At 40.4% G+C, this 23,408-nt stretch overlaps 1 protein-coding gene across 17 annotated transcripts in view; it reads right to left on the reverse strand.

The window, feature by feature from the left end:
- PRRC2C (proline rich coiled-coil 2C) overlaps window positions 1-23,408 on the reverse strand; it is a 109,890-nt gene that overhangs the window by 33,106 nt on the left and 53,376 nt on the right. For all 17 annotated transcript variants that reach the window (XM_034940455.3, XM_055111658.2, XM_034940501.3 and 14 more), the window contains exons 15-19: window positions 23,097-23,307; window positions 18,348-20,606; window positions 14,878-15,086; window positions 10,315-10,469; window positions 2,385-3,288 (exon numbers count right to left, since the gene is read on the reverse strand). In XM_034940455.3, coding sequence (XP_034796346.3) covers window positions 2,385-3,288; window positions 10,315-10,469; window positions 14,878-15,086; window positions 18,348-20,606; window positions 23,097-23,307 — 3,738 coding nt within the window. The remainder of the gene's footprint in view (window positions 1-2,384; window positions 3,289-10,314; window positions 10,470-14,877; window positions 15,087-18,347; window positions 20,607-23,096; window positions 23,308-23,408) is intronic.

The raw sequence follows: 23,408 nt of genomic DNA on the forward strand, positions 1-23,408 counted from the left end.
GTTACTTAAAATAAGACAACAATGAAGTTTGTAACATCAACTGACTATTCCTTTCATGAATTCTCTGTAGCATGTGATACTGTTTACCCATATGGTAGAACTTCTTTCAAAACTGGAGTCAATAGTCTCAAATCCCATTGTTTAATCAACTAAGTTTATGTAATATTCTAGATCCTTTGCTGTCATTTCAACAATGTCCACATCATCTTCACCAGGAGATTCCATCACAAAAAACAACTTTCTTTGCGTCAGAGTTATTTCCTCCACTGATGTCTTGAATTCCTCCAAGTCATCCATGAGGGTTACAATCAACTTCTTCCAAACCCCTGTTAATGTTGATATTCTGACATCCTCCCATGAATCACTAATGTTCTTAAAGGAGTCTAGAATGGTAAATCCTTTCCACATGGTTTTCAAATTTCTTTGCCCAGATCCATCAGAAGAATCACTGTGTATGGAGGCTGCAGCCTTAGAAAATGTATTTCTTAAATAACAAGTCTTGAAAGTCAAAATACTCCTTGATCCATGGGCTGCAGAATGGATGCCATGTTGGAAGGCATGAAAACAACATAAATCTTCCTGTATATCTTCATCACAACTCTAGGGTGACTAGGTGCCCTGTCAACAAGCTTATATTTTGAAGGAAAGCTTTTGAGCATTTTTCCCCCTGAGCAGTAGGTCTCAACAGTGGGCTTAAAAATAATAGGTATGGGCCGGGCATGGTGGCTCACACCTGTAATCCCAGCACTTTGGGAGGCCGAGGTGGGTGGATCACCTGAAGTCAGGGGTTCGAGACCAGCCTGGCCAACATGGCAAAACCCCGTCTCTATGAAAAAATACAAAATTAGCCAGGCATGGTGACGTGTGCCTGTAGTCCCAGATACTCAGGAGGCTGAGGCAGGGGAATTGCTTGAATCCGGGAGGCGGAGGTTGCAGTGAGCTGAGATTGAGCCACTGCACTCCAGCCTAGGTGACAAGAGTGAAACTCTGTCTCAAAAAAAAAAAAAAAAAAAAAAAAACTTGGTATGCCATTTTGTAAACAGATGTGATGTCATCTAGGCTTTGTTGTTCCATTTCTAGAGTACAGGCAGAATAGATTTAGCATAATTTTTAAGGGCTCTAGGATTTCAAACATGGTAAATGAGCAGGGGCTTCAGCTTCAAGTCATCAGATACATTAGCCCCTAACAAGAGAGTTAGCCTGTCCTTTTAAGTCAGGCATTGACTTCTCTCTAGCCATGAAAGGCCTAGATGGCATCTCCTTCCAATAGAAGGCTGCTTCATCTACGTTAAAAATTTATTATTTAATGTAGCCACCTTCATCCATTATCTCAGTTTTGGATCTTCTGGATAACTTGCTGCTTTGCCTTGCACTTTAATGTGATAGAGGTGGCTGCTTTCCTTAAACTTCCTGAACCAACCTCTGCTAGGTTCAAACTTTTCTTTGGCAGCTGCCTCACCTCTCTCAGGCATCACAGAATTGAATAGAGATAGAACACTTGCTTTGGATTAGGCTTTGGGTTAAGGGAATGTTGTGTCTGGATTGACCTGCTATCCAGACCACTATAACTTTGTATCAGCAATAAGACTGTTTTACTTTCTTATCATTAGTGTTGATTACTGAAGTAGCACTTAACTTTTTACCTATCTTGGCTTTTACCATGCCTTCTTCAATAAGCTTAGTCGTTCCCAGCTTTTGATTTAAAGTGAGACGTACGTGACTCTTCCATCCACTTGAACACTTAGAAGCCACCAGAGAGTTATTAATCGGCCTAATTTCAACATTGTTGTGTTCTTAAAGAATAGGGAGGTCCAGGAGAGGTAGAGATCAGGGAACAGCTGGTCAATGGAGTGGTCAGAACATACAAAACATTTATCAATTAAGTTCACTATCTTATTTGGGTGTTCATGGTACCCTGAAACAATTACAATATCAAAGATAACTGACCACCATAACAGATAAATGATGAAAAATTTGACATATTGCAAGAATGACCAAAATGTGACACAGAACATGAAATGACCACATGCTGTTGGAAAAATGACACCAGAAGACTTGCTTGACACAGTTACCATGAACTTTTAATTTTTAAAAATGCAGTGTCCACAAACTGTAATCAAATGAGATATGCATGTACAAGTCCCCCCCCAAACATTGCCTATTATTTTCTCATCAACACAAAATTATTTCCATAAAATATAATATGCTTGTTAAACATGCTTAAAACAAAAATTTTAAGAAAGTTGAGAGGATTACTATTACTTTTTCCTGCAATAAAAAATGAGATGGCTAGAAAACACTTAAAGAGTATATAAATAAAATTGAAAAGAAACCTCAGTATTCCCATGCCATTCCCCACCCCTCACTTCTCTTTTGCAACTTACATTTCTTAGAGATATCATTCAGCACAGCTGGTGGGGCCACCTTGTTATCCCATAATTCAGCTGTCAGAGTGCCATGTGACTGTGGGGTCTGGATGGATTTTCCTGAGGCTACATAATCTGTGCCATTAGGTGTTTGAGCTGAAGGCAGCCTAATTGATGGTGGTGGTTGTTTTGAAGACTGAGATGTAGTCTGTAGTGGATTCTGGACTGGTTTGTGGGTCTGTGCCTGAGTCTGGGCTGGGGCAGGCAGGGCAGGATTTGGGGCTGAGACTGGGGTAGGGGCTGGGGCTGGGGCTGAAGCTGAGGCAGGGGCAAGTGGGACTGAGGCAGTTGGGGCTGAGGCTGGGATAGCTGGTGCTGTGATGACTGGGGCAGCTGGGGAAGAGGCTGCTGGAGCTGGCGTTGGAGCTGAAGTTGATGCTAGGGCTGAAGCAAGAATTGGAATTGAGGCTGAGGCAAGAATGGGGACAGAAGCTGGGGTTGAAACTGAGGCAAGGATGGGGGTTGGAGCTGGGGCTGAGGGTGGAGCTGAAGAAGAGGTTATAGCTGCAGCTGAAGTAGAGGCTGGAACTGAAGCTGAGACTGAGGCTGAGGCTGAAACTGGAGCTAAGGGTGAAGCTGGAACTGGAGCTGAGGTTGAGGCCAGAACTGGAGCTAAAGTTGAGGCTGGAACCGGAGCTGAGGTTGAGGCTGGAACTGGAGTTAAGGTTGCTGGAAGTGGAGCTGAGGTTGAGGCTGGAACTGAAGCTGAGGTTGAAGGTGGAAGTGGAGCCGAAGCTAGAGGTGGAACTGAGGCTGAAGACTGTGCTTGCTGGATCCCTGTAGCCTGTTTTTTGGCAAATCTTGGAGGAAGCTTAGAAGTCTGGCTTCTTCCTTTTTCATTTGCATTCTTTTTGTTCCAGACCTTAAAAAATTAACGGGGACCATTTTTGTCAATAATGCAGCTGAATGCAACAGTTCATAAATGCAACTTTTAACAACTCCCACTAACTTGGCTCCTTTACTTTTCAAAATAGGTACTCAAACCACAAAATGTCAGGGTTGCTAATAAGATTTTGAATGATGAGAAGCCAAAATGATATTGAGACAAAAGACAAATAGGTATTGTACATTCTTGACATACAGGTACACAATTCTGAAATTCAAGAACTAAGAAATTTTGCAGTAAATTCACTGGCAGCAAAACTTACCTGAGCTAACAAAATGCTACTCACAGTCTTAACTCATATATTTGCCACAGGCATTAATTTGGGCAGTGTGGCTGGTACGTTATGATATAGGGTAGATGCACAACTATTTTACCTTTCTAAATAAATGACCTCTGAAAATTTGGTTCCAAAGGTTATAGGCAATTAAATGAATAATTTACCTTGATTCATTCTGTGTATTTAAATGAACTAATATAAATTACAATAGATACTTCTGTAGGCCAGGAATCCAAAATCTACTGGTTCGTGATATTTGTGTTCATTAGCTTTCCAAGATAATTTAAAATCAACTCAACTTTGCCTTGGGGCAAATAAGGTGTCCCTAGCATACAATATGTTGTTAAAGTAAAGATGGTCTTGAGGAAGTAGTGGTTGCCATTCCAAGACAGCTGAATAGGAACAGCTCCAGTCTGCAGCTCCCAGTGTGACTGACGCAGAAGACGGGTGATTTCTGCATTTCCAAATGAGATACCTGGTTCATCTCACTGGGACTGGTTGGACAGTGGGTGCAGCCCACGGAGGGTGAGCCAAAGCAGGGCAGGGCATTGCCTCACCCAGGAAGCACAAGGGGTGGGGGGATTTCTCTTTCCTAGCCAAGGGAAGACATGACAGACTGTACCTGGAAAATCGGGACTCCCGCCCTAATACTGCACTTTTCCAACGGTCTTAGCAAACGGCACACCAGGAGATTATATCCCGCACCTGGCTTGGCGGGTCCCACGCCCATAGAGCCTTGCTCACTGCTAGCGCAGCAGTCCGAGACCAAACTGCAAGGTGGCAGCCTGGCTGGGGGAGTGGCGTCCACCATTGTTGAGGCTTGAGTAGGTAAACAAAGCAACCGGGAAGCTTGAACTGCGGGGAGCCCACCGCAGTTCAATGAGGCCTGCCTGTCTCTGTAGACTCTGTATGCTCTGGGGGCAGGGCATAGCTGAACAAAAGGCAGCAGAAACTTCTGCAAACTTAAAAGTCCCTGTCTGACTGCTCTGAATAGGGCAGTGGTTCTCCCAGCACAGTGTTTGAGCTCTGAGAACAGACAGACTGCCTCCTCAAGTTGGTCCCTGGCCCTGTGTAGCCTAACTGGGAGACATCTCCCAGTAGGCGCCGACTGACACCTCATACAAACAGATGCCCCTGAGATGAAGCTTCCAGAGGAAGGATCAGGCAGCAATATTTGCTGTTCTGCAGCCTCTGCTGGTGATACCCAGGCAGTGGACCTCCAGCAAATTCCAACAGACCTGCAGCTGAGGGACCTGGCTGTTAGAAGGAAAACTAACAAACAGAAAGGAATAGCATCAACATCAACAAAAAGGACATCCACACCAAAACCCCATCTGTAGGTCACCATCATCAAAGACCAAAGGTAAATAAAACCACAAAGCTGGGGAGAAACCAGAGCAGAAAAGCTGAAAATTCTAAAAACCAGAGCAACTCTTCTCCTCCAAATGACCGCAGCTCCTCGCCAGCAACGGAACAAAGCTAGACAGAGAATGACTTTGACAAGTTGATAGAAGTAGGCTTCAGAAGGTTGGTAATAACAAACTTCTCTGAGCTAAAGGAGGACGTTCGAACCCATCACAAGGAAACTAAAAACCTTGAAAAAAGATTAGACGAATGGCTAACTAGAATAAACAGTGTAAAAAAGACCTTAAATGACCTGATGGAGCTGAAAACCATGTCACGAGAGCTACGTGACACATGCTCAAGCTTCAGTAGCCGATTCAATCAAGTGGAAGAAAGTGTATCAGTGACTGAAGATCAAATAAATGAAATGAAGCGAGAAGAGAAGTTTAGAGAAAAAAGAGTAAAAAGAAACGAACAAAGCCTCCAAGAAATATGGGACTATGTGAAAAGACCAAATCTACATCTGATTGGTGTACCTGAAAGTGACGGGGAGAATGGAACCAAGTTGGAAAACATTCTTCCGGATACTATCCAGGAGAACTTCCCCAACCTAGCAAGGCAGGCTAACATTCAAATTCAGGAAACACGGAGACCACCACAAAGATACTCCTCGAGAAGAGTAACCCCAAGACACATAATTGTCAGATTCACCAAAGTTGAAATGAAGGAAAAAATATTAAGCTCAGCCAGAGAGAAAGGTCGGGTTACCCTCAAAGGGAAGCCCATCAGACTAACAGCTGATCTCTCGGCAGAAACTCTATAAGCCAGAAGAGAGTGGGGGCCAATATTCAACATTCTTAAAGAAAAGAATTTTCAACCCAGAATTTCATATGCAGCCAAACTAAGCTTCGTAAGTGAAGGAGAAATAAAATCCTTTACGGACAAGCAAATGCTGAGAGATTTTGTCAACACCAGGCCTGCCTTACAAGAGCTCCTGACACTAAACATGGAAAGCAAGAACCAGTACTAGTCACTGCAAAAACATGCCAAATTGTAAAGACCATCAATGCTAGGAAGAAACTGCATCAATTAACGGGCAAAACAACCAGCTAACATCATAATGACAGGATCAAATTCACACATAACAATATTAACCTTAAATGTAAATGGACTAAATGCCCCAATTAAAAGACACAGACTGGCAAATTGGATAAAGAGTCAAGACTCATCAATGTGCTGTATTCAGGAGACCCATCTCATGTGCAGAGACAGAGATAGGCTCAAAACAAAGGGATGGAGGAAGATCTACTAAGCAAATGGAAAACAAAAAAAGCAGGGGTTGCAATCCTAGTCTCTGATAAAACAGACTTTAAACCAACAAAGATCAAAAGAGACAAAGAAGACCATTACATAATGGTAAAGGGATCAATTCAACAAGAAGAGGTAACTATTCTAAATATATATGCACCCAATACAGGAGCATATATATTCATTTAAGCAAGTCCTTAGAGACCTACAAAGAGACTTAGACTCCCACACAATACTAATGGGAGACTTTAACACCCCATTGTCAATATTAGACAGATCAACGAGACAGAAGGTTAACAAGGATATCCAGGACTTGAACTCAGCTCTGCAACAAGCAGAACTAATAGACATCTACAGAACTCTCCACCCCAAATTAACAGAATATACATTCTTCTCACTATCACATCACACTTATTCCAAAACTGACCAAATAGTTGGAAGTAAGCACTCCTCACCAAATGTAAAAGAACAGAAATCACAACAAACTGTCTCTCAGACCACAGTGCAATCAAATTAGAACTCAGGATTAAGAAACTCACTCAAAACCACACAACTACATGGAAACTGAACAACCTGCTCCTAAATGACTACTGGATAAATAACAAAATGAAGGTAGAAATAAAGATGTTCTTTGAAACCAAAGAGAACAAAGACACAACATACCAGAATCTCTGGGACACACTTAAAACAGTGTGTAGAGGGAAATTTATAGCACTAAGTGCCCAAAAGAGAAAGCAGGAAAGATCTGAAATTGATACCCTAACATCACAATTAAAACAACTAGAGAAGCAAGAGCAAACACATTCAAAAGCTAGCAGAAGGCAAGAAATAACTAAGATCAGAGCAGAACTGAAGGAGACAGAGACACAAAGAAACCCTTCAAAAAAAAAAATCAATGAATCTAGGAGCTGGTTTTTTGAAAAGATCAATAAAATTGACAGACCGCTAGCAAGACTAATAAAGAAGAGAGAAGAATCAAATAGACGCAATAAAAAATGATAAAGGGGATATCACCACCAATCCCACGGAAATACAAACTTACCATTGGAGAATACTTTAAATACCTCTATACAAATAAACTGGAAAATCTAGAAGAAATGGATAAATTCCTCGACACACACACCCTCCCAAGACTAAACCAGGAAGAAGTTGAATCCCTGAATAGACCAGTAACAGGTTCTGAAATTGAGACAATAATTAACAGCCTACCAACCAAAAAAAGTCCAGGGCCAGACAGATTCAGAGCTGAATTCTACCAGAGGTACAAAGAGGAGCCGGTACCATTCCTTCTGAAACTGTTCCAATCGACAGAAAAAGAGGGAATCCTCCCTAACTCATTTTATGAGGCCAGCATCATCCTGATACCAAAACCTGGCAGACACAACGAAAATAGAGAATTTTAGACCAATATCCCTGATGAACATTGATGCAAAAATCCTCAATAAAATACTGGTCAACCAAATCCAGCAGCACATCAAAAAGCTTATCCACCAAGATCAACTTGGCTTCATTCCTAGGATGCAAGGCTGATTCAACATATGCAAATCAATAAACATTATCCATCACATAAACAGAACCAAAGACAAAAACCACATGATTATCTCAATAGATGCAGAAAAGGCCTTCGACAAAATTCAACAGCACTTCATACTAAAAACTCTCAATAAACTAGGTATCAATGGAACGTGTCTCAAAATAATAAGAGCTACTTATGACAAACCCACAGCCAATATCACACTGAACGGGCAAAAACTAGAAGCATTCTCTTTGAAAACTGGCACAAGACAGGGATGCCCTCTCTCAACACTCCTATTCAGCATAGTGTTGGAAGTTCTGGCTAGGGCAATCAGGGAAGAGAAAGAAATAAAGGATATTCAATTAGGAAAAGAGGAAGTCAAATTGTCCCTGTTTGCAGATGACATGACTGTATATTTAGAAAACCCCATTGTCTCAGCCCAAAATCTCCTTAAGCTGATAAACAACTTCAGCAAAGTCTCAGAATATAAAATCAATGTGCAAAAATCACAAGTATTCCTATACACCAATAACAGACAAACAGAGAGCCAAATCATGAGTGAACTCCCATTCACAATTGCTTCAAAGAGAATAAAATACCTAGGAATCCAACTTACAAGGGATGTGAAGGACCTCTTCAAGAAGAACTAGAAACCACTGCTCAACAAAATAAAAGAGAACACAAACAAATGGAAGAACATTCCATGCTCATGGATAGAAAGAATCAGTATCGTAAAAATGGCCATACTGCCCAAGGTAATTTACAGATTCAATGCCATCTCCATCAAGCTACCAATGACTTTCTTCACAGAATTGGAAAAAACTACTTTAAAGTTCATATGGAACCAAAAAAGAGCCCGCATTGCCAAGATAATCCTAAACAAAAAGAACAAAGCTGGAGGCATCACGCTACCTGACTTCAAACTACACTACAAGTCTACAGTAACCAAAACAGCATGGTACTGGTACCAAAACAGAGATACAGACCAATGGAACAGAACAGAGGCCTCAGAAATAACACCACCCATCTACAACCATCTGATTTTTGGCAAACCTGACAAAAACAAGAAATGGAGAAAGGATTCCCTATTTAATAAATGGTGCTGGGAAAACTGGCTAGCCATATGTAGAAAGCTGAAACTGGATCCCTTCCTTACACCTTATACAAAAATTAATTCAAGATGGATTAAAGACTTAAATGTTAGACCTAAAACCATAAAAACCCTAGAAGAAAACCTAGGCCATACCATTCAGGATAGAGGCATGGGAAAGGACTTGGTGACTAAAATACCAAAAGCAATGGCAACAAAAGCCAAAACAGACAAAAGGGATCTAATTAAACTAAAGAGCTTCTGCACAGCAAAAGAAACTACCATCAGAGTGAACAGGCAACCTACAGAATGGGAGAAAATTTTTGCAATCTACTCATCTGACAAAGGGCTAATATCCAGAATCTACAATGAACTTAAATTTACAAGAAAAAATCAAACAACCCCATCAAAAAGTGGGCAAAGGATATGAACAGACACTTTTCAAAAGAAGACATATATGCAGCCAGCAGACACATGAAAAAATGATCATCATCACTGGTCAGAGAAATGCAAATCAAAACCACAATAAGATACCATCTCACACCAGTTAGAATGGCAATCATTAAAAAGTCAGGAAACAACAGGTGCTGGAGAGGATGTGGAGAAATAGGAACGCTTTTACACTGCTGGTGGGAGTGTAAACTAGTTCAACCATTGTGGAAGACAGTGTGGTGATTCCTCAAGGATCTAGAACTAGACATACCATTTGCCCCAGCGATCCCATTACTGGGTATATACCCAAAGGATTATAAATCATGCTACTATAAAGACACATGCACACGTATATTTATTGTGGCACTATTCACAATAGCAAAGACTTGGAACCAACCCAAATGTCCATCAATGATAGACTGGATTAAGAAAATGTGGCACATATACACCATGGAATACTATGCAGCCATAAAAAAGGATGAGTTCATGTCCTTTGCAGGGATATGGATGAAGCTGGAAACCATCATTCTGAGCAAACTATTGCAAGGACAGAAAACCAAACACCTCATGTTCTCACTCATAGGTAGGAACTGAACAACGAGGACACTTGCACACAGGGCAGGGAACATCACACACCTGGGCCTGTTGTGGGATGGGGGGGGGGGGATAGCATTAGGAGAAATACGTAGTGTAAACGATGAGTTAATGGGTGCAGCATACCAACATAGCACATGTATACATATGTAACAAACCTGCATGTTGTGCACATGTACTCTAGAACTTACAGTATTAAAAAAAAAGAAAAAAAAGATGGTCTTTGCTGTAAGTCAAAATATAAGGAGCTACAGTCCTTATATTTTATTTAAAATTTCCTTTGATTCCGGTCAAAATGATTAAAAGTTGGGAAGATGATGTCACTTTTAACACTTGAATAATGAAAACAGCCTTGACAAGTATAAAAACCTTGAACATTTGCTGATACACTTTGGGCAACAAATCTAGATAACTAGCAACAAGTTGAAACAAGATTTAAACCTGTATGACTTGTTCTTCCTTCTTTCGGCGTTCTTCATCCTGTAAACGTTTTTGTTGTTTTTTGGATACCACTTCAGTAAAACCATCATCATTCAAATTTGACTGGGGATCTTCAATTACTGTTACTTCAGGATGATCATCAATTATAACAACACCTGTGGGTGTGGGAAAGGATTTAAGATATTTTCTGTTTTTCAAATGAAAATTAATAAAAATGTTTAGTATAGTAGTACTTAAAAAAAAAAAAAAAACTAGCCAAAGGCCTAGTTCCTATAACTTACAGTGTATAACCTATTTCTCACCCTATCGCATGGCCATTCATTGTAAAGATTTGAAAAGATTTCATACTCTTAAAGTTAAAAATAAAAATCCTAAAACTGGCCAGGTGCAGTGGCTCACGTCTGTAATCCCAGCACTTTTGGAGGCCGAGATGGGCATACTGCTTGAGGCCGAAAGTTTGAGACCAGCCTGGCCAACATGGCAAAACTCTGTCTCTACTAAAAATACAAAAATTAGATGTGTGTGGTGGTACACACCTGTAGTCCCAGATACTCAGGAGGCTGAAGCACAAGAATCACTTGAACCTGGGAGGTGGAAGTTGCAATGAGCTGAGACCGTGCCACTGCATTCCAGCCTGGGTGACAGAGTGCGACTCTGTCCAAAAAATCCTAAAAATACCTGTTTTGAATGATATAGGTCTTTTTTCTTTTCCTTAAGTAATATAGAAGTAATGCCTTAAAAAAGAAAAAAAATCAAAATTATCCTATGACCTAACCTCCACCTCTTAGCCTCAGATCTGTATAGTGCTTTAAAAGATCTACAAAGCATTCTACCTCATTTGCATCTAACCATTCTAAGAGGTGGCTGTTACTATTATTTCTCCTTTGCAAAAAATGAAATAAATTGGCTTAGTGCTGTGGCACATGCCTGTAGTATCAGCATAATGGGAGGCCAAAGTGGGAGGACCATTTGAGGCCAACAGTTTCACACCAGCCTGGGCAACATGGGGAGACCCTGTCTCTACTTTAAAAACAAACACATAAATAAATAAATAATGTTTTAAAAAATGAAATAAACTGATTTGTTTAAGGTAAGATGACCAGCCTAGCTGGTCTTATGACTCTTAATGTCTCTGTTTTATGTAGACCCTTGTCTACAATGTGGAGTTGTTAAAAATAAATATATGTTATGGGCAACACAGTGAAACCCTGTCTCTACAAAAAATGCAAAAATTGGCTGGCGCATGCCTGTGGTCCCAGCTACTTGGCAGGCTGAGGTAGGGGAATCACTTCAGTTGGGGAGGTTGAGACTGCAATGAGCTGAGATCAAGCCACTGCACTCCAGCCTGGGAGAGCAAGACCCTGTCTCAATAAATAAAGAAATGAATAAGTTAATTAATTAAAATAAATGTGTAAGCTGTGTGTGAATGTAAGATGGCATAGGTGAACACATACCAGAATCATCTAAGTGATGAACAACTCAAGATCATTTTTCAACTTATTTTCCAACTAACCAATTATTTTGGCTATCTTAAAATTACCCTATATCCCAGTCAGTATGTGAAATATAAATCCATCAAATAATATTTCCAAGAAAAATTAAATTACCTCAGGTGATGTAATTTTTTATTACAGGTATAATGTCTGAATAATAAGTATCAAGAAAGAGTGAAGCAATTTAAAGAAATTATTTAATTTTCAAACAATATACAATGTTTTAATTGGAAATTACATATACAATAAAAATATTTTTCTTGGAAACGATAAGTATACAATTCAGGATGGTGATAACTTGTTAGGTACAGCAACAAGGGAAGGTGATACTTGTTAGGTATGGCAACATAGGTATGATCAAGGAAGTGGTCACAGAGAAACTATCTACAAACATTTCTTCTAAAATAGTTAAAACTTAGCATTAACATACTCTGAGAGATGAAATGAAAAATGAATACTGGCTTTCACTCCTTAGAAACTGGCTGGGCATGGTGGTTCACACCTGTAATCCCAGCACTTTGGGAGGCCAAGGAAGGCGGATAACATGAGGTCAGGAGTTCCTGACTAGCCTGGCTAACATGGTAAAAAACCCTCTCTCTACTAAAAATACAAAAAATTAGCTGGGAATAGTGGTGCGCGCCTGTAGTCCCACCTATTCAGAAGGTTGAGGTAGGAGAATCGCTTGAACCTGGGAGGCAGAGGTTGCAGTGAGCCGAGATCACGCCACTGTACTCCATCTTGGGTGACAGGGCAAGACATTACCATTATTCCATTTTTCTAATAGAAACTTGTTTTCAGCCAGGCACGGTGGCTCATGCCTTTAATCCAGCACTTTGGGAGGCCAAGGTGGGCGGATCACTTGAAGTCAGGAGTTTGAGAGCAGCCTGGCCAACATGGCGAAACCCTCTACTAAAGTCGCTACTAAAAATACAAAAAATTAGCTGGGCATGGTGGCATGTGCCTGTAATCCTAACTATTAAGGAGGCTGAGGCAGGAGAATCACTTGAACCGAGGAGGTAGAGGTTGCAGTGAGCTGAGATTACACCACCGCATTCCAGCCTGGGGGACAGAGCAAGACTGTGTCTCAAAAAAAAAAAAAAAAAAAAAAAAAAAAAAAAAAAAGAAGGGAAACTTGATTTCAAAAGAAAAAAACCCAGTTTATTCTGATTTATAAAACACTTCTACTTGTTTTTAAAATTCTTTTAAAAATCATTAACTCTGTAAAATGAAGCATATTCTCATTTCGATGAAAGGTCTAAGTCAAACATTTCAAAGGATGTCATGCACACATTACTTCAGACTGATGGAAAGACCTCATCATAATTCTAATTTCATCTCAGTTTTTCACTTACACTAAAATGTGTGTGTGTAAAGCCTATCTTATTATTTCAACTTCCTTAGTTCACCCAACTACATGTAGCATTTATGGAAAATTCGAACACTACTTTTTAGTTTCCAATGTCCTCTTCTTTTTAACATTTTAGGTTAGAGATATTACTTAAAAACAATGTTACCAGGAAAAAGAACTAAAGACGACTAACTCTTAAAGATAACTTTAATGAGTTGAAATGAATAGCTTAATTTCTATCACCACTTCAGAAATATATATAGTTTTTACCTGTTTTTACTGTCTTTTTTGTTTTGTTTTGTTTTTACAGGCATGTACCATCATGCCTGGCTAATTTTGTATTTTTAGAGACAAGGTTTCTCCATGTTGGTCAGGCTGGTCTCAAACTCCCAACCTCAGGTGATCCGCCCACCTCAGCCTCCCAAAGTGCTGGGATGACAGGCCTGAGCCACTGCCCTGGGCCTATTATGTCCTAATATAGCAATATTATGGCTGGGCGTGGTGGCTCATGCCCGTAATCCCAGCACTTTGGGAGGCCAAGGTGGGTGGATGGCTTAAGCTCAGGAGTTCCGGACCGACCTGGACAACATGGCGAAAACCCATTTCTACAAACAAAAATAATAATAATAATAATAATAATAATAATAATAAATTAGCTGGGCATGGTGGCTCATGCTTGTAGTCCCAGCTACTCGGGAAGCTGAGGCTGGGGAATTGCTTGACGTCTGAGACGCAGATGTTGCAGTGAGCCGAGATTGCATCACTGTACACCAGCCTGGGCAACAGAGTAAGTCTCTGTCTCAAAACAAACAAACAAACAAACAAATGAAGAATTTGCATTGCTCACAAATTTCCAGGTAATGCTGATGATGTGGGGACCACACTTTGAGAACCACTGGTCAAAAAATAATGTCCATGAGCTGTGCTCAAATCAGAGCTTAATATGTACAAATAACAATTAGGCAGATGAAAGAAAAACCTCATCTATATCTCTTATACTAGAATAACTGCAACTAACCCAACTTTCCTATTACTACTATTATTACCACTATTGAGCTATCTGGTCTTAACTTAGTAAATCTCTCAATTTTATTCAGTATTTCCAGTTTCATCCAAATGAATGGCAAATAGTACATTTTACATGTACAATGTCTATACACAGATATTCCTTGTCTTTTTCTTCATCCAATATTTTCTTGTTGCTTGTATTATCCTTCATATTTGATCCTCTATTACTTCATGGCTTTCCTATTTATCCACAGTGACACTGCCTCTCGTCCTATTATTTATTCTGAATTTTGCCACATCTTAGACACCAATTTTACCAAGGACATAATTATTGAGTTTAACATTTAGTTCCTTTTGTTTTTAATAATACATCTATACCAATATAACTAACTAAGAATCAAATTTCTGTGCTTTCTCAAATCTGGCAAAGTAGAGTGGTTACTGAATTTTCTTCCTCTTTTTTGGAAGAACAGTGCAATGCTGTTGGATTATTTTTAACAAAAATTTTATTAAGCATTCAAGGCTACGCTAAAAGCTGGAGTTATTTTAGTTTAAGTTCAATCAGTTAGTGTTTCATAATCAGCCACTATGTATACCTTGAATGTCCAAATCTTTCCTTCTTGGAAAACTTCTTTAATTGTGGCATCTACATTTTAAAATGTAACAAATAAATAAATAAATAAATAAATAAAATGAAAGAAACCTAAGACATACTTGCATAATTGTTGAGATCAAACTGTGATAGAGCATCCACTTTCTCTTTTGGTTTTTTAGGGCCTGGTTTGGGGTCTTCTCTTTTTTTCCCAGTAGAATCTTTGGAGTTCTTTTGTCCTGTACCATTAGGTACTCCTTCCTGATGGTGTGCAGAGCTGCCATTGACGAGGTCAACCCCAGTTGTGCCTGCAGGCTGGTCATCAAATGGCCTACAAAAAAATAACTTGAGATATTACTATTTCCACCTACCCAAACAAAAGAAAAATGCTCTTATTGGCAGTTTCTAAAGTTAATTCTAAGATGAAACACTGTTGGGATAGAAAACTCTTAACTGTAACCAAACGAGCATTAGTAACTTTTGTTCAGCACAACCTTACTAAAACCGGGTTTCCCAAGAAAGTACACTAGCTCCCTAGAGTTCTTTCCAGCAATTAAATTCTAGAATTCTAATTATACCAGAAGTTCTTAGAGTCTATTTGTCTATCATATTATAAATGAGCTAATTAACGCTGTTTATAGCAGAAAATTTCTGTGATCCAAGCAAGTTCAAAGTATTCACAAATGGATGCTCTCCAAAAGTGGGCAGCATATGAAAACAAAAATTTTTTAAAAGCATTCTATATTTACAACTATGTACATTTAAAAAAATGTAATCAGATTTACACATTGATATAATTATTTAAAAAAACCTTAATATGGAAATAATTCACTTCACAAACCAAATGTATCCCCTACAGTTCTTAATAGTTCTTATTTCCTAAAAGAATAATTTCAGGTTGATTTTTTTAAATTTCCAAGTGAAAATGATCATGGGAAATGGGTTTACTAATTCATTTGCATCTTAGCCTATAGTATTACTCAAGATAAAAGCTTACCAGGTCCCTGGTCATAACCTGAAACATTTTAAGAATGAGTTCATTTCTTCTATATGGTGCTCTTATAAAAAACATTTAATTATAATCGTCACTGCCATTTCTACAGGTTCAAAGTTGTTGTTATCTATCTACGTGGCACAAAAATCTTGCTACATAGTTGAGATTTACATGGCACAAAAATCTTATCAAAATTTTCCCTGAGTATTGTTACTTAAAATTCTAATAGTTTGGTTACAGGAAATAAACTATTCTGTTTATTTTGGTTATCCTGATTCTCTTGGAATTTTAAGGGAATGTTCAAATTCCAAGTAAAAATTTCCTTTTTCTAAATTATCTGGAACAGCAAAAAGATTTTCTCTAATGCTGTGATTTGAACATATCCCTCAAAAGTTCATGTGTTGGGCCACGTGCAGTGGCTCACGCCTGTAATCCCAGCACTTTGGGAGGCCGAGGTGGGCAGATCACCTGAGGTCAGGAGTTCGAGACCAACCTGGCAAACATGGCGAAACCCTGTCTCTTCTAAAAATACAAAAATTAGCCGGGCATGGTAGCGTACGCCTGTAATCCCAGCTACTAGAGAGGCTGAGCCAGGAGAAATGCTTGAACCCAGGGGGGTGGAGGTTGCAGTGAGCAGAGATTGCGCCACTGCACTCCAGCCTGGGTGACAGAGTGAGACTCCGTCCCTCACCCACGCCCTCAATAAAAAAAAAAAAGTTTATGTGTTGGAAACTTGGTCCCTAATGGCAATGCAGCAGTGGTGAGAGGTGAGAACTTTGGAAGGTGATTATGTCATGAGGGCTCTGCCCTTCTGAATGGATTGATCCTTAACAGGTTAATGAATGGGTTATCAAGGGAGTTGGTTAGTTACCATGAATGGGTCTGTTATAAAAGCCAGTTGTGCCATCTCTTGTGAGCCCCCTCACCATGTGATAAGCATGCTGCCTTGGGACTCTGCAGAGTCTCTACCAACAAGAAGGCCCTCATGAGATGTCGCCCCCTCAACCTTGGACTTTGCAGCCAACAGATTTGCAAGAAATACATTTATTTTCTTTATAAATTACCAGATCTCAGGTATTTAGTTATATCAACAGAAAACAGACAAATATACCTTACGAGTATAGTAATCTGAAGTGCTAAGTATGTAAAACTAAGGAACTCAGATTAATACCATACAGTCCAAATAAATTCTTAAATTCTTATCAGCTCAGGCTGCAAACCTGGCAATTGCTCTAAAAGCAGGGCACACATAATAATGATTACTTACTATATACCAGGTATTAAGTGCATCACAAGTATCATCTTAGTATCTTCACACATTAAGTGCTATTATTTTCTCCCCATTTTACCGGTGAGGAAGCAAAGGGGAAGCAACTAGAAAGTACTAGAGCCGAGATTTGAACCTAGGCATTCTGAATCTTAACTGCTACTTTATAATGCTAACACTAAATAAATAAATCAATACTAGCTTACTATAACCAACATTTTTTTTTTTTTTTTTGAGACGGAGTCTCGCTCTGTGGCCCAGGCTGGAATGCAGTGGCACAATCTCGGCTCACTGCAAGCTCCACTCCCAGTGGCGCCTGCCACCACACCTGGCTAATTTTTTGTATTTTTAGTAGAGGACGGGGTTTCACTGTGTTAGCCAGGATGGTCTCGATATCCTGACCTTGTGATCCGCCCACCTTGGCCTCCCAAAGTGCTGGGATTACAGGTGTGAGCCACCGCACCTGGCCCAACATCTGAATACTTAAAAAAACAGGCCAAGCAACAGGTGCAGTGGCTCACACCTGTAATCTCAGCACTTTGGGAGGCCGAGGCAGGTGGATCACGAGGTCAGGATATCGAGACCATCCTGGCTAACACAGTGAAACCCCGTCTCTACTAAAAATACAAAAAATTAACCAGGCGTGGTGGCAGGCACCTGTAGTCCCAGCTACTTGGGAGGCTGAGGCAGGAGAATGGCATGAACCCTGGAGGTGGAGCTTGCAGTGAGCCGAGATCACGCCACTGCACTCCAGCCTGGGTGACAAGGTGAGACTCCATCTCAACAACAACAACAAAAAACAGGCCAAGTTTAGCTTACTTGAGAAAAAATATTTTTTAAAAAAAATCCATTGCCATGGCAATTATGTTATTGGTGTCCTTGGTAGTAGAACAGGGATTTGTTTTCTGGGCCTCTCTCTAGAGTGACAAAGTATATGGTTATAACATTAATTTAAATCTCAGAGGACACCTGTGCAGCATTAGAGGTTTATTAGGAGAAACTGAGAAAGAAGGGAGGGCTACTCATCAGATAACTTACCAAATAAGGACACAGTACATGTCCCTCCTTAGATGTGAACATTTTCCCAAAGCTACAAGTTTCCAAGAGAACTCTTCTGGAAAATGTAACGTAGCAGGCAAAGACTCCTAAGACACCTTAACCTCTCTTCCTTAAGTACCCTTACACTTTGAGAACAGAGAATAAAGCATTTGGGAAGAACAATGTTTTTTGGTCCTTTATCTAGACTGGCTCTTTGCATAATTCAACCAAGAACTCTACTTTTAGCTTCTTTAAAGGTGCAAAAGCAACTATATTTAAAACAAAGTACTCACCCTCTCTTCCCACTTTTTGATGGTGGGCCACTTCTCCTTTCATTTCTAGGACCTGAGAAATTCCTTCCTGATTTGGGTGGACCATTGTTGCCACGTCGATTCTGACGATCTACTGGTCTCTGACTAGAAAAACTTCTCTTTGCAATTTCCCTCTTTGGAGGTAGAACATTCTCTCCAACCTTTACAACTGTTTGTGCATTCAAGTCAGCATTTTTTTTTTCATCCCTCTCTCGCCTCTCATTGAAATCACTGCTTTCAGAAGCTGTTTCCCATTCTTCATTTGCCTGATCTGAAGAGTTCTGATTAGATAAATCTGGTGTCTTATTCCCCGAAATATCCCCAAGAGTATTAACTGGTTCTTGAGCCATATTATTAACTGTGCCATTTGTGGGCACTGCTACCACCTCATTTGATTTTGAAGCAGCCTCCCTCTCTCTTAGCCGTCTAAATCGAGGTGGCTTGTCTTGCCTTGGTGGTCGAGTAGGACGCTGCCTTCGAGGCCTTTCTCTAGCTGGGTCAAATTTTCGCTCAAATTTTGGAGGTCGTTTATCTGCTGCTATAGGAATAAACTGCTCATGTCTTCTTGGCGGCTCTCCATCTTCTGGTTTAGGAACTTCTGACTGCCTTGGGTTCCACTGATTGTCCCGATAAGCTGGTCTTCGTAAAGTGGAAGGGCGTGATGGACGGCCTCCAGGATCCCTTCCACCACGCCTGAATGTTCCCCCTCTGCCTCTCCTTGTAGGCTCTCCTTTAGGAAGAAAGCCTGGTTTAGCTTTATCGTCATCCCTTACATAAGGCTTTTCTAGCAGTCTATTATCTATTCGAACATGATTATCAGGCTTGAAAGAAGAATGAGGCTTTACAGGTTTTTTGTTTTCAGGCCGTTCCTCTCTTTTGGGAAGTTTGCCTTTACTTAAACTGTCCTTGTCACTTGCACTTTCATGAATTTCACTGTCTGTGTCAGTCTCTGAACCCCGCTGTCGTCTTCTTTTGGGGACAACTTCAAAATCAGAGCTCTCACTCCGTGTTTCACTTTCTTCTCGCTGTCTGAGAGGCCCTGAGGGTATATGCTCTGCTCTTGGCTTATTGTCTCTATACTGAGGATAATCTCGAGTGTGTCCCCTACCACCCCTGCCACGCCCTCCATAAGAACCTCTATAGCTTCGACCTCTGGAGTAATATTCACCTCGGCCTCGACCTCTGTATCCTTGATCTGGAAACCAATCTCTATCTCTAGCTTCTTTCCAATAGGTCCTGGGAGGCAAAGTTGATTCTTTTTTAACTGCTGGTCTTGAATCTGGTCGAGGCCTCTCTATAACAAGGTCTTTGCTGATGACTTTCTCAGGTTGTTTTTCTTCTTTGACTACTGGTGCTGCCATAGTCTGTTGGTTTACAGTCTTAACTGCAGGCTCTACCTGAACAGTACTCACAGGTTCCAGAGGCTTCTCAGTATCCTGAGATGGTTTTTGAGCCAAAGTTGCAGTTTCTGTTGAAGGAAATTTCTCTGCTTCTGGTTGAATTGGTGGTGGAACTGACTGTGGCTGAATTGGTGCTGGTGGCTGAGGTGGTGGTGGGGGAGGAGGAAGATCCTTCTTTTCCGTCTTTTCAGGCTTTACAACTACTTTTTCAGTGACCTTTTCAGCCTTTTCTCCTTCTTTCTCCTTCCTCTGTTCCCGTTCCTCTTTCATATCTCGAAGTACAGGTTTTTTAATGGGACCTGATCTTCTCACAGGTCTATCATTAACTTCTTCCCTTCTGTTAGAGCTTGGTCGTGGGCCCCAACGAGTTTCTGATTTAGATTTATATACTTTTTCAGGTTTTGGTCCTTCAGAAGATCGTATAAAGCCTTCCTTTTTTGGTTTCTCCTCTGGCCTTTCTATTGGTTCTTTTGAATCAATGCATCTGCTGGTTACTTTAGGAATGCCTGCAGATGGTTCACTTCTCTGCTCGTCTGGTTTTTGCGTATGGTTAGATCCATGGGAAACACTTCTTTTCCGGGAAGGCTGACTTTCTACAGCTGAAATCCGCTCCTCTTGAGGAGCGGATAAGGTCTTTTGATCAGGTGCTTCAAAACAAGCAGACTGATTATTTGCATCAGTATGCTGAGGTCTAACATCTTCCACAGATCTGCTTAAAAACTTTTGTACTTCTGCCTCACTTGATTCTCTGACAAAGTCTGCCTTTGGGTGAGCCTCTAATTGATTATGTTCTACAGAATAAGCAGCAGTAATCTGTTCCTGGTCCAACGCAGCTTCAGACCTATGATGATAAGAATTCAAAGGTATAATCAACAAAGCAATCTTTCCCATGTGTAAGTATATAGCAAAATAATCCCTCTAAAACAGAAAGCAATGACTCTTAACCATAATGAGAATCTTTCTCTCGCTATATAAAAAGTTTAGAGGAGAATTACTCACAATAGCCAAGAGGTGGAAACAGCCTAAATATCCAATAGCTGAATGGATAAAGAAAATGTGGTATACACATACAATAGAATATTATTCAGGGATAAAAAAGAAGGAAATAGTGTCATATGCTACAACATGGATAAACCCTGAGGACATTATGCTTAAGTGAAGTCAGTCAGTCAGGACAAATATCTTACATGAGGAACATGAAGTAATCAACCTCATCAAAGCAGAAACCATAATGGTGGCTGCCAGGGGCTAGGAGTAGGGGGAAATAGGAAATATAGGTATAGGTATAATATAGGAAATATAGGTAAAGGTAAATATAGGAAATACAGGTAAAGGTAAAAATAGGAAATAGGTATAAAGTTTCAGTCATGCAAGATAAAAAAAAGTTCTGGAGATTTGCTGTATAACACTGTGCTTACAGTTAACTACATGGTACCATATGATTAAATTTTTGTTAAGAGGATATATCTAATGTTCTAAGTGGTTTCTGCCACAATTAAAAATAAATAGGGCCGGGTGCAGTGGCTCACGCCTGTAATCCCAATCCTCACTTTGGGAGGCCGAGGAGGGCAGATCACCTGAGGTCGGGAGTTCGAGACCAGCCTGACCAACATGGAGAAACCCTGTCTCTACTAAAAATACAGAATCAGCTGGGCGTGGTGGCACATGCCTGTAATCCCAGCTACTAGGGAGGCTGAGGCAGGAGAATCGCTTGAACCTGGGAGGCGGAGGTTGCGGTGAGCTGAGATGGCACCATTGCACTCCAGCCTGGGCAACAAGAGCAAAACTCCATTTAAAAAAAAAAAAAATGGGCCTGAAGCGGTGGCTCATGCCTGTAATCCTTGCACTCTGGGAGGCAGGAGGATCACTAGGGCCCCAGGAGTTTGAGACCAGCCAGGGCAACACGAAAAAACCCTGTCTGTACAAAAAATACAAAAATTAGCCGGGTATGGTACTGCATGCCTGTAGTCCAGCTACTCAGGAGGCTGAGGTGAGAGGATCACTTGAGCCTGGGAGGTCAAGGCTGCAGTGAGCTGTGATTGCATCACTGCACTCCAGCCTGGGTGACAGAGCGAGACCCTTCTCAAAAAATAAAAATAAAAAATAGAAATAAATAAATGAAGTTTATTCCTTAAGGAAAAACAAAGTTAAGACCATGCTGATGTGAATTTCTAATCCATCAAGACCAGTAATTTCCACCTAGAATGAAAGAGTACACTTGAGTAAGCTTATCTGTCCCAGTTAATTACAAATAATTATAAAACATTATAAAACATTACCAAAAAAATATAGCCCATAAAAGGGCAGGAAGTTCCAACTGTATGGCTATAAATTATTACAGTCATCACCAATTGTGCGCCATTTCAAAGTTAACTTTGTATTATTGTATTTCTCCTTATCTTGGCCTTAAAAATGTTCCCTAAAATACTGTTAAAAAGAAACATCTCACTAATGGAAAAATTACATCTAGCTATATTATATAAGCATTGTAGATACACTTAAATTTCTTCACACCTACTCTACAATAAAGACATCCCAAGTGGCTGCACACGATGGCTCACGTCTATAATCCCAGCACTTTGGGAGGTAAGGCAGTCAGACTGCTTGAGCCCAAGAGTTCAAGACCAGCCTGGGCAACACGGCAAAACCCCATCTCTATAAAAAATACAAAGATTATCACAAGGTCAGGAGATCGAGACCATCCTGGCTAACATGGTGAAACCCCGTCTCTACTAAAAATACAAAAATTTAGCTGGGCATGGTGGCGGGTGCCTGTAGTCCCAGCTACTCGGGAGGCTGAGGCAGAAGAATGGTGTGAACCCGGGAGGCAGAGCTTGCAGTGAGCCGAGATCGCGCCACTGCACTCCAGCCTGGGAGACAGAGCAAGACTCTGTCTCAAAAACAAAAACAAAACAAAAAAACCCCACAAAGATTAGCGGGGTGTGGTGGTGAACGCATGTAGTCTCAGCTACTCAGGAAGCTGAGGTAAGCCGATCACTTGAGCCTGGGAGGTGAAGGCTGCAGTGAGCCAAGATCATACCACCGCACTCCAGCCTGAATAACAGAGCAAGTTCCTATCTCAAAAAAGAACCTACCAATTTCAACATCTAATACTAAATTACAGCATACAATTGAGTACAGAACCAGGTTACAAAATGCCCTAATGAATACAGAGAATATGTCCAAAGAGTAAGCATAGCATGCTAAATTAAATAGAAGGAAACCAGATTTATGCTTCAGTCCTAAATTGGAATGATCTTCAGAAACACTACACAGTTTTCCTTTTACCAAAATATTCTGTATCATCTATTAAATTGAAATAATTTATTACCTTACATCCTCAGGCTCTTCTGTTGCTTTGGGAGTAGTTGCTTGTTGAGGCTCAGCATGAGGATAGGGATCTGACCCCCACAGCATACGAGGCTCAGAAAGGGAAACTGCGTGATCTCTTGCAGATCGAGCTATATGCTCAAATGACTCAGAACTGTTCGGTGACCCTTCCATCTGGTCTCTTCTCATTAATGGTTTAGGAGGAATCATTCCTGTAACAAAAGTTCAGAAAAAGGTGAAATGAGGATTTTGAAAAATGAACAAAACAAAACCATGATAGACATAGAATACAGGTTATTAATTGTTAGGTGGA

This window comes from Pan paniscus, chromosome 1 (genome assembly GCF_029289425.2).
Source record: "Pan paniscus chromosome 1, NHGRI_mPanPan1-v2.0_pri, whole genome shotgun sequence".
NCBI lineage: Eukaryota > Metazoa > Chordata > Mammalia > Primates > Hominidae > Pan > Pan paniscus.